Source organism: Pituophis catenifer, unplaced genomic scaffold (assembly GCF_029215685.1).
Source record: "Pituophis catenifer annectens isolate HBS135680 unplaced genomic scaffold, rPitCat1.0.hap2 SCAF_2, whole genome shotgun sequence".
Classification (NCBI taxonomy): Eukaryota; Metazoa; Chordata; class Lepidosauria; order Squamata; family Colubridae; genus Pituophis; species Pituophis catenifer.
Genome location: NW_027256882.1, coordinates 33,423,353 through 33,435,146, shown reverse-complemented (window position 1 = coordinate 33,435,146; position 11,794 = coordinate 33,423,353). Strand labels below are relative to the sequence as shown.

General features: G+C 44.0%; 1 protein-coding gene across 1 annotated transcript; it reads left to right on the top strand.

Annotated features, from left to right (window-relative positions):
- Positions 1-571: 571 nt before the first annotated feature.
- LOC139312084 (E3 ubiquitin-protein ligase TRIM39-like) lies at positions 572-11,332 on the top strand. The gene is made up of 7 exons (XM_070936606.1): positions 572-991; positions 1,819-1,914; positions 2,505-2,735; positions 5,038-5,060; positions 7,254-7,372; positions 8,680-8,712; positions 10,212-11,332. Exons 1-7 carry the CDS (start codon positions 578-580, stop codon positions 10,724-10,726), a joined length of 1,431 nt encoding a protein of 476 aa, XP_070792707.1. The 5' UTR covers positions 572-577; the 3' UTR covers positions 10,727-11,332.
- The last annotated feature ends 462 nt before the right edge of the window (positions 11,333-11,794 follow it).

Here is an 11,794-nt window from a genome sequence, read left to right as displayed (position 1 = left end):
CCAGCCGAGCAGGGCAAGTGGAGGGGCCTGAGCAAAGGGACCAGAGTGGAGTGGCAGCCACAAGGAATGGACCGAAGCAGGGAAGAGCACCTGGATGGTTGGGAAAGAGGGCAGGGGGAACCATATATAAACCCACAAGTCACAAAGGGACCGTGATTCCCCACCTCTCCATTAGCAGAATGTTGGATCAATAATTGATCGGGGGGGGGGAGGGGATCCCATGAATGTTGTATTTTAAACTCGTTTACTCTCTTTAACAGGATCAATTGTAATTGATCGGGGTTCGTCCCAGGGATGTTTGCTTCTCTCCAGTTTTTAAAACAATTTTCCCTTTAACGAGCTGGTTGGGCTGAGAATAACTGATCGGGGCTCCGTCCCTTGAATTTTTCCTCCTCCCCAATTTGTTCCTTTTAAAATACTGTCCTTCTTCTTTAAGAAGCCAGCGAAGATGCCCGCAAGAGCAGCAACAATTCATTTCGGTTTCCCGTCTGGGCAGAGCCCAAAGGCGGTCACCTGATTCGGAGGAAAAGAAGCAAAACTTAACTTTCTCTTTCCTTTCCCGGCGGAGGAAGCTGCGATGGCGGCCGAAGCACCATTGCGGGATTTCTTGGCAGAAGCCACCTGCTCCCTTTGCCGGGACTTTTTCCAGGACCCCCTGCTCATCCCCAAGTGCGGCCACAATTTTTGCCGGGGCTGCCTGACCCGCAGTTGGGGGACGTCGGAATCGGAGGCTTCCTGTCCCCAGTGCGGACAGACGTTCGCGCCCCGCAGCGTCCTCCGCAACAGGCAGCTGGTGCGGTTGGTGGAAGTGGCCAGGCGATGCGGAGGTCCTTGGGGCGAGGAAGGAGGGAGCTTCTGCCCAAAGCCCCGGGAGCCCCTCAAGCTCTTCTGTAAGGACCACCAGACCCTCATCTCCGTGGTCGGCGACCGATCCAGAGAGCACGTGGGCCACTGGGTGATCCCTGTGGAGGAGGCTTTCCCGGAATACCAGGTAGGAGTCAATCAGGAAGAATCACTGGGGAGGGGAATCCAGTGCCTGCCCTTACAGCCTTTTTACTAGTTTACTTGCTTCCTCCTGCTTTATCCCACCCCTTATCTCCCTGCCTGCAATTTTTTAAAAACAGGTTGACATCCCTGTTGTCACTGATCAAAATTCAGGTGCTTGTCAACTGTCATATTGTGTTGTCCTGGGCTCTTTTGATCACTCTTTGCCACTTTCTGATAAGGAAAGTCAATGGGGAAGCCAGATTTGCTTAATAGCTGTGTGACTAACCTGACAACTGCAATGATTCACTTAACAACATTTGGAAGAAAGGTTGTAAAATGAGAGAAAACTTCACTTCACTGTCTTGCTTAGCAATGGAAATTGCCTGTAGGGAGAAATAGGCTCCCTTTGCCAGCTCCCTTTCCACATTTGCTCTAGAGCGAAATTGTCATGGAGTCCTCCAAAATCTTGAGTGCAGATCCCAAAAAACACTCCTGCTGAATCAGCCCAAACTTTCATTTCTCAGTGATGCTTCTGGATGACTGCAACCAGGAGACTCAGGCAGCTCATTTTAATGCCCTTGCAGGGAGTCCTCGACTTAGAACCGTTTTTTTAGTGACTGTTCAAAGTTACGATGACAATGAAAAAAGTGACATAATGTTTTTCACCCTTGTCATCATTGCAGGCATTCCATGGTCACATGATCAACATTTGGACGTTTGCCAACTGCCATGTATTTATGACGATTGCATATACTGTGTCTTCTAACTGGGTCTTCCCTCCGATGTAATTCTTTACAGAAAAGAAACTCAAAACTTATATTTTCTCTTCAGATCAAGGTGGAGGATTGCCTGAAGGCTCAGAAGGAGCAGAAAGAAAAAATAGCTACATACAAAAGAGACACAGAACAAACAGTGCAGGAGATGCTTGTAAGTATTGATCCAATGGTGAGGAGCTTTTGAGCTACTAGGAAGGAGAACCCCATCCGCCATCTTTAATAATAGGCAGCCGGTTTGTAAGTACAAGTTCTGACTGAAATTAATTCAAAGTTAAAGACTGTGTAGGGCACAGAACTTGGTCTTAACCTGGAGACTGAGATGTCACCATTGACTGAATAACTCACAGTTGGGTTAAGAGCCCCTATCCCATGAGCTGTGTTTTATATAATGGGTTTCTTTTGTTTAATAAATTAATGCAAACTGTATTTCATCCTGTTGAAAAAAATGTGAACACAAACATTTTTCTGTCTACTGTTTTGGAATCCCTGATTGCCAAGAAAATTTTCACGAGAGGTCATTAAACTAGAACCTTTAAAAAAAGTTTTTTTAAAAAACCCTTTCCCCCCTACACTTTTTAATATCAAATGGGTTTTTTGTCTTCTTCGGATATTCTCCCACCTCATTTCTGGATTCTTCAAGGAATCTGTTTAATTATTATAACAATAAAAATAAAAGTAAAAATAACTAAGTAAAACAATTAAAATAAAATAAAAGTATGTCTTTTCTCTTTCTTGTTCTAGGACCTTATCAAAGAAGGGAAAGAAAATGTAGTGGCTGAATTCAGAGAGCTAAAACTCTGGTTAGAAGGACAAGAGAAGCTTCTATTGACTCAGATGGAAGAAACGGAGAAGGATATTATGGCAAGAAAGGAGGAGGGTTTGGCCAAGCACATGGAGGAACTGGGCTCTCTTGACCATCTCATCCAGGAGATAGAAGAGAAGCTTCGTCAGCCAGCCAGCAAACTCTTACAGGTCAGTCAGGAAGTTGAGATCATAGAATCCTAGGGCTGGAAGGGACCTTGGAGGTCTTCCGGTCCAATCCTCTTCCCAGCCATCCCCCAAAAATGGTTGTCCAAACTATTATTGGAATCCTCCAGTGATGGAACACCCAAAACTCAGGGAGGCAGGCTGTTCCACTGATAAATACTTCTCACTGTCAGGAAATTTTTCCTTATTTTAGCTTGCATCTCCAGATGAGCTTCCACCCCTTTTCCCTATGAGAGCCCTTCAAGTGTTGGAAGATGGCGGTTGTGTCTCCCCTAAGCCTTTTCTTCCTTAGGCTAAGCATACTGAGTTCCCTTAGCCATTCATTGTATGGTTTGACTTCCTGGCCTCTTACCATCTTCATTGCTCCTCTCTGCATTCTTTAGCCCCTCCACAGAATACTCTTTTTGACCCTTTCCTTTTTTTTTTCTTTCATAAATTTAATCGAAATTATAATAGTGAAAAGTACCAATGGAAATAAATAAAATAGGGAAATGGAGAAGGAAAAGAATGGGAAAGATGTGTAGGATAAAGGAAAAAGAAAAAAAAGTCTCTCAACTTTTTTTCTGCACAGTAAAATACAAAATAAAATTACAGCCTCAACGTTTTAATTTTGCATATTTAGTAATTATTAGCCATGTCTATAAAAACAGATTAGTCTAATAAGCAAAACCAAGCATCAAGAATTCATCTTTTTCTATCTCGAGCACAAAGTTTAGAAGCAGCTTCCAAGAAGCAGCAGTTTAGAAACAACAGGTTATATCGAATTAAAGCAATCAATTTTTTCATTTTTTCTAGCTCCACTTTTTCCATCCATTCTTCTCTTGTGGGGATTGATATATATGTCCATGTCTGCATGTAGGATTCTGGCTGCATTCGGTCAAGTTGAAAATCTTTTTTTCAACTCCTCATTTAGTAAACTTTTTGACTCTTTCTATGGAAAGGAAACTGGAAGGTATGAAGACTACAGGTAGTCCTTGACATATGAGCACACTTGGACTCGAAATTTCTGTTGCTGAGGGAAACAGTTGTTAAGTGAATTTTGCCCCATTTTACGACCTTTCTTGCCGCTGTTGTTAAGTGAATCTCTCCAGTGGTTAAGTTAATAACACGTTTGTTAAATGAATCCGGCTTCCGCATTGACTTTGCTTGTCAGAAGGTCACTAATGGTGATCACATGACCCCAGGACGCTGCAACCGTCATAAATATGAATCGGTTGTCAAGTGGCTGAATTTTGATCATGTGACCATGGGGGTGCTGCAAGAGTCTTTTTTTAAAAAGTTTATTTATTTATAACACAGTAAAAATACAAGACATACAACACTTATATACAAGACTCTTTTTACAGCTTTTTCATAGTGGTCCTTCCTTATTATTTACTATTTCCACCAATTTTGCTTCATCTCATTCCAAATTACTATCTGTCCCCATCATTTCATTTACAATATATTTCTCTTTTTCATTTCAATCACTAAATTGTATTTTACCAATTTTCCCCATTATTTTTGGACATTTCTTGATCTCCCCCTTATTTTTCTTCTTCATTTTTCCTTTCCTCCAACCACTCATACCATCTATACCAAATTTTATAGTATTCTGTATCCTCTTTTTCTGCAAGAGCCTTAAGTGTGAAAAATGATCATAAAGAATTTTTTTCAGTGCCGTGGTAACTTTGAACGGTCACTAAATGAACTGTTTAGTCAAGGACTACCTGTAATGGCTAATATTAGGGATACATAATGTAATTCAGAAAAAGCAGGAATTCAAAGTTCTGGTCAATTGTCTATATATTCTTCACAGTTTTAAGAATGCCTGCTTAGGGTTCCTATCCCATATTGGGGGAAGTGGTGGTGGGTGTTCTTTGTAGGGTCGCCCCCTCCCCTTAAATCTCCAGGCCCAGGAAAAACCCAACACTGATCAGCTTCTCCAAAGTATTATCACCACCTGGATTTTCCAAAGTGCCTTCATTCTGGAAGCATAAATGCAGGGGATTTTTTTAATCCTATTGATGCATTTTCTTGTTTTTCAAATAGTCTTTTCTTTTTGCTATCATGTTTTATATATAAATATATATCTTCTGTAATTGTGTTGGATTCAATCTGGGTCTAATTTTTCTTAGACAAGAAAGTAAAAACAATACCACTCTAAAAGAGGGGGGGAAAGAGCAATGGATTTTTTTAAAAAATGGAAGTATTTTGTATGTCTGTTAGTGTCTGGTTGTGACTGTAAGAATTTAATTTTCTGCCTAGGAAATGGCTCCTTTCAGTGCTTTGTCTCTTTATTTTTTAGGACATTGGAAGCATCTTGAAGAAGTAAGTAAATCCACCCTTTTCTTTACAGACTCAGAGATCAGCAGCTCCGCCAGCAGTTTTCCTATTTTGGAAAGGTCTTCCTTTATTTCGCAGTATTTTAATGTAAAGACAGTGTACTGTATTTCAGGGCCTTTTAGACCTTTCCTCAGACAACCTCAACACAATATAATTAGCAATATTTGATCTGATCAATTATTATGTTGGTTGCACTCTCAGCCAGAGGTTTAGACTGAATTTGCCTTTTTATCCATTTATTGAGTCCTTCCCAAGAAGAGACAGATGTTTGATGGTCTTAAAAGTATCATTGTAGGATGTAAGCTCTTCCAAGTAATGCAACTCTCATGAATACACACTGGTTGCCAAGCACCCGAATTGTGAGTACAGGGACACTGTGACAGATGTTAAGTGGGAAAATGGTTGTAAGTCAGTTTTTTGAGAGCTATTGTAACTGGTTGCTAACAAATAGTCATAAACTGAAGGTTACTTGTAACTGGATTTGTCTCTATTAAATTACATTGCATTAGTTTAATCCAGTGGTTCCCAAAGTCTTTCAGTCCACCGCCCCCTTGGTGCTACAAACTCATCCTCAGTGCCCCCCACCCCCACCCCTTATAAATAGCATTGTTCGGAATAGCGGTTTGCACGACACACTAAGGAACATAGTAACAGTAAAATACAAAACACAGCCGAATTAGGCAAGACACCCCCCCCCAGATCCCTCCAAACGGGTCTCCCTTCATTAGCCTCCCTGCTGAAAAGCTTTCCTGCTTCTCTTCTACCTGCATTCTGTTACCGGCTCTGCACCCAGGTAGCAGCCGGTGGCCCCGGGTAGCAGCGTCTTGTTGGTCTTGGGGGTGGGGGGTGGTGGAGAGCCAGTAAAAGTGTGCAGGTAGAGAAGCGGGAAATGCTTTTCGCGCCCCCAGCTCATTTGCTGCAAGAAAGAGCAGGCGCTCGGAAGAGCGGGCTCCGTTTGGGTGGGTGATCACTGTTGGGTCGTGTAGTTCAGTGAGGAGGCTACCGAAGGGTGACCAGTCTGGAGGGATCTGGGTGGGGGGGTGTCCCGCCTAATTTGGCTGCGTTTTATCTCTTTCCAAACTAGTGCTGCAGGTGGCAGAGCAAAAGCTACTGACGTTTTGCACTGCAGCCCATCCCCTTACCACAGTAAGAAAGAGGCATTCGGTGAAATCGGGAGCTTTGCTGCCAACCCTGATGTCACCAAAGGCCTTCCCAGAATGGCTAGTATGCAGTAGCCAGCCAGCCAGCCAGGCCTGCCCCCCCCCCCCGCCCCCACCCCGTGCGGCAGCTTACCTTGATCCTGGTCAGCATGGCACTGTCGGCAGCCAGCTAGGCCTGTTGTCCTCCCCAGGCCTCCCCCCCACCAGCCCTCCTCCTTCCTGGGCAGCACGTCACTGGTGGCAGTACTTACCTTACCCATATTAGTCATCAGTCATTTGGTCAGATACAATCTTGTTAGTTTATAAGAAATTATTAGCTGGAATAGCCATAACAACAAGATCAGCCAATGGAACTGTTTGGTGACTAAGAAACAGGATCTATTGTGAGCCATGGGAGATGGCCCGGAGCCTGGGCGGGGCTTAACTTGACTGATCTGTATATATATAAGAGTTACTTTGTCTTTGCAATATAGCTTCTGTGTTTCTGAGTTCTGGTTATTCTGGTCCTGGCTTAGTACTTGGTACTTAGGATCTGAGGACAGGGCAACACAAGACAACAACAATCAATGACTTCATAGCTGTCCATCAACACCCCACTTAACAACTAAAAGCCATACACAACCAGGCACCACATAAATACAAGGCATGGAACGGCCCAATGCACACATTCTGGAGAGAGTGTTCCAATATTTGAGGGTCTGTCACAGAGAGAAGGGGGTCAATCTGTTTTGCAAAGCACCTGAAGGCCAGGCAAGGAATAATGGATGGAAACTGATCAAGGAGAGATTCAACTTAGAAATAAGGAGAAATTTTCTGACTGAGGACAATCAACCAATGAAACAGCTTTGTCTCCAGAAGTAGTGGGAGCTTCATTACTGGAAGTTTTCAAGAAGAGGCCGGACTGCCATCTGTCAGAAACAATGTGGGGTCTCCTGCTTGGGTGGTTGGGGGGGATGCTGGACTAGATGACCTACAAGGTCCCTTCCAACTCTGTTATTCTGTTATTTTGTCTTGCCAGGTACCAGGTTAAGGAAACATATGAGAATCCAGTGGATTTACCTCTAGAGCCAAAATGGACAATCTGGGATTACAGTGATATGACTGAGCTTCTGAAAGGGGTCATGAAAAAACTGAGAGGTAAAGAACAGCTGCTGAGGTTTTACACTGGATGACATTTTGAGCATCCAAGAGAGATTCTGGGTCAATGTCACATGGATCAAAGAGGAATCGATTTCAGGATCAGTGTCTCAGTTAGGATTGTAAATGGAGGCTACCTGTAGTCTTCATAGCCCAAATCAGTGGTGGGTTCCTACCGGTTCACTCTGGATCTTGCAAACTGGTAGTAGCGGCGGCGGGAGGCTCCGCCCATCCACCTGGACATCATCACAAACACTCTGCGCACGCACCCACATTGTGAACCGGTAGCGAAGGTAAGTGGAACCCACCCCTGGCCCAAATCCATATGCCCTGATCACTGGGGAAGCAGAATAAGTTTCCACGAAGTATAATGGAATACATACAGGTAGTTCTTGACTTACGACCTCCGTTGAGCTGAAAATTTCTGTGGCTAAGCAAGGCAGTTGATAAGTGAGAAGTGCCCCATTTTACGAACTTTTTTGCCACAGTTATTCAGACAATGACGGCACTTAAGTGAATCGTGGTTGATAAATGAGTCTGGATTCATGCATTGATTTTGCGTGTCAGAAGCTCCCCAGGAAGGTTGAAGAGGACAATCCCAGAATCATGGGATGCTGCAACCATCGTAAATACAAGCTGGTTCCCAAGTGCCCAAATTTTGATCACGTGACTGGGGAGGCTGCAACCGTCATAAGTGTGAGAACCGATCATAAAGCTCCTTTGTCAGTGCTGCTATAACGTCACTAAAAAAATAGTTGTAAATTGAGGACTACCTGTATATGGAATTTATTCATTTATTTTTATTATTTATTAGTCCAATTTATATGCCGTCCTTCTCCGTAGACTCAGGGCGGCTTACAATGCATTATAGCAATAGCCGGCATACTTTTTGTCTATACCTGCTTATTAGGGCTTCCCCCCACCCCAAGCAGTGTTGTTCTATACAAAGTTGGCTTATTGGCCCCACAATCAGGGTCCTCAATTTACCTATCTCGAAAGGATGGAAGGCTGAGTCAACCTTGAGCCTGGTGATATTCGAACTTGCACTAATTGTAGGCAGCTGGCAGCTAAGTGCTAGCACTTAATAGCACTTTAGTCCGCTGCACCACTGAGCTGCATATATAGTAGAATATATTTATACCTGATGGAATATATATAGCCACCAATGACATTCTGGCTTGTAGCTTTCCATATTCCATATTTCCTGATTTGAGTCCAAGGAAAGCAAATCAGGGAATCTGAGGGAGGCCCTTCTGTTGCTCCAATTCCAGTGATGAGATGCTGAATTCCTCCCTTTTCTTCCCCAGATACTCTGGAAAGTGGACTTCAACTACAGGAAGGTAAATATGAGTTACAGGAATTGGAATTCCTTGCTATTTTAAGCTCTGATCTTCCCAGCTTTGCCTGCTCCCTCAACTCCCTGAGTGAAGCGGTCTCCCTGCTTTGCTCCGACTCTCAGCTGTTCTTTAGAAGCTTTTTTCAGCCCTAACCAGGTACCAGCCGAGTGAAGCTTTGCCTGCTTTTCTCATTGCTGCTTCCTCTCAGCTGTGCCTTAGAAGCTGTTTTTTATCCCCAAGCAGGGGATAAAAAACCAGCAAACTAATGTGCTGAAGCTGACCAGACTAAGGACGATAGCCAGATGAATACCTGGTAGGCAGGTTTTTTTTTCCTATTTTCCTCCCCAAAAACTAAGCTGTGTCTTATGCTCTGGTGCGAGTTATACTCTGAAAAATACGGTAATCTAAAAAACTGAAGCCAATCTTGGTGTAGAATGAAATACCTGGACAAATGGGAAAATATGGACTGGGAGTGAAAGGAATCTTGAATTCCTACCAAGCTAATAACATCCTCTTGATTTTACTGCCTGACTATAAGTTGGTGAGAGACCAGGTCTTTGGGAGCAGAAATTAGGTCCTTTGGATCAAAGCAAATATCAAAGTTGGAGCATCAGGGTTGCCTCCACTCTGTGGGCCATCAGACTGATGAAAGCAGAGGTTTCCTGTATAAGATCCTCCCCTTTTGTACATCCCTGTGATACCCTGATGCTCGTAGAGAAAAAGATGGAGCCTCCTCACATCCCATCATGTGTCCTAAGTTACCTCTGGGGGATCCTTCTGACTTTTCCCAGTTCAGAATTGAAACATGGCAGCCTCTTGCTCTGCCTGATCTTCTGGAAGAGGTGGAGCGCTATGAAGTGTTTGAAGGACTTGGCCATTGTGAGACTTGTGGACTTCAGTTCCCAGAATTCTCCATCCAGGATGGCGAAGCTGGACGGTAATCAGCAGAGTGGCGGCCACATGGGAGACTAGAGACTAGGGGAATTGACCAGTGGAGCCAAGAGACGAAGAGCTGAGGGGAGGAGCCAAAAGCTGTACAGGTAGTTAACGTATCCTGAAGGTGTGCAGCTTAGTAGCAGCTGGAGGGGAGGCAGATGGACTGGAAGATGGCGAAGGCAACCTAAGTGAATGGAAGGAGAAGGCCAGAGGAGTGCTGAAGAGGCCGGCAGTTAAGAGAGGATGGGACTAAGACAGTGGGAGAGCCCGAGTGCTTGGAGAAAAGGGAGCAGAGGGACCTGGACAATAGCAGCCCCATCAGCCATTGGAATTCTGTTAGTTGAAGTCTACAAGTCTTACAGTTGCCAAAGTTGGAGGACTCTTGACCAGGCAATGCTTAGGTGTTGTTTAAAAGAACAATGAGTCTTCCAGTCCTGGGGGGAGGGCGGTGTTTGGAAGCTGAACTCCATTCACACAAGAGGGTTAAACTCTTGGGGGTGAAGACACAAACCAGGCCTGCAGCTGAAGCTCGTTTTTTTCCTTCCTTCTTCTCTTCCCCCTTACAGTGAATGTAAGTCTGGATCCAGACACAGCCAATCCTGGCCTCCTTGAAATCTCTGAAGATCGGAAAAGTGTCAAAGGAGTTAAGCCAGTTGAAGAAAAATATCTTTTCTCAGACCCCAGGAGATTTGTACGTTGTCCTTCTGTCCTTGGCTGTCAGAAGTTCTCCACAGGGAGACATTTCTGGGAAGTTATTGTAGGAGGTACAGCAGGATGGGCTGTAGGAGTCGCCAATAAGCCAATGAACTTAACAAATCTTGATGAGGAGATCAGGCGATGGATGTTTCAGAAATGGACATGGGGATACACAGCCATATCTCCATCAAAATTCTATAACCTGGTCCTGACTGAGGAGCACACGAGGATCCGCATCTCCCTCAACTGTGAAGGGGGACAAGTGAGCTTTTTTGATGCCAGCACAGCAACTCTGCTCCATACATTCTCAGATGCTTCCTTGGTTGGAGAGACCCTTCTGCCCCTTTTCTATTTGGATGAGGGCACCTGCATGACACTCCCCTAAAAGAAGAGATAACCATAAACAAAAATTTGGAAAAGTCCCTATTTGCCAAGCAGGGATCTCCAAAAGCCTTTAAAGCAGAGATTCCTTAGCTTTTTGCTACTTCAGCTTCCTTTACTGTTTTATGCCACTCTGGTCAGTCAATCAGTCCTTATAAAGGAATAACCTGATCAGCATTTCTATTTGTCTGGATAAAAAAAAAATGAAGTGTCCTAGGATCTTTATTGGCTTTAGCATCATGTGTTCAGGTGTATCAGTATTAAAGATACCTTACAGCTAAGCCTGTCAATCATGATTTTATATGTCTGTCACAGCTCTTCATCCCATTTATGGATCATGCTTTTTTGTTTAATGTTAGTTGCAATCAATGATTGTGTAGGTGTCCATAACTTCATATATTCTATAATCATCCCCTTCTTTTTTTCTTTCCTTCTCCCTTTTTTCCTCCGGTTTCCTTTTAACACATACTTGTCATAATCCAAGGAACCCTAGCAGGGCTTCAGCAAGTATTACACTCGATATAAGCTTTATAGCCTCACAGGTATAGGAGGAGGAAGATGCGTTGGATATGTTTGCCACCTTGAGTTATTTGTAAAAATAATAAAGGAGAGATAAAAATAAATAAGGGGAGTGAAACTTAACTCTGTTATGGTGACTTTGAATGCTGACAGCAGATCTCTGGAACCCCTGAAAGCATCTAAAGAACTGAAGATTGACAAGCTGCTCTTGGCAAAGGAACAAATGAGGAATCCTAATGAACATACCTAATACAGGTAGTCCTGGACTTACAACTGAGCCCCAAATTTCTGCTCCCAAGTGAGACAGCTGTTAAGTGAGCTTTGCCCCATTTTAACTATCATGGGGGAAGAAGGGAATGAAAAGGAGGAGGTTTTGGCAGGAAAAAGGAGGGGAGCAGTGGATAGAGAGAGAGGGCGAGAGGGACAGGTGGGTCTCTTTGGGGACAAACCTGAGGGAGAAGGGAGAGAAGGGAAGTGGGGCCTCCTGGCTCACCTGGCCTCCACCCCACCAAGTGAGGGGGAGGAAGCAACACATGAGGACGGGTTGAGGAAA

Coding starts and splice junctions, on each gene's coding strand:
- LOC139312084 (XM_070936606.1), top strand. CDS start 578: ATGGCGGCCGAAGCACCATTGCGGGATTTCTTGGCAGAAGCCACCTGC. Junction 1,915..2,504: donor AAACAGTGCAGGAGATGCTT/GTAAGTATTGAT, acceptor TTCTTGTTCTAG/GACCTTATCAAAGAAGGGAA. Junction 2,736..5,037: donor CAGCCAGCAAACTCTTACAG/GTCAGTCAGGAA, acceptor TTTATTTTTTAG/GACATTGGAAGCATCTTGAA.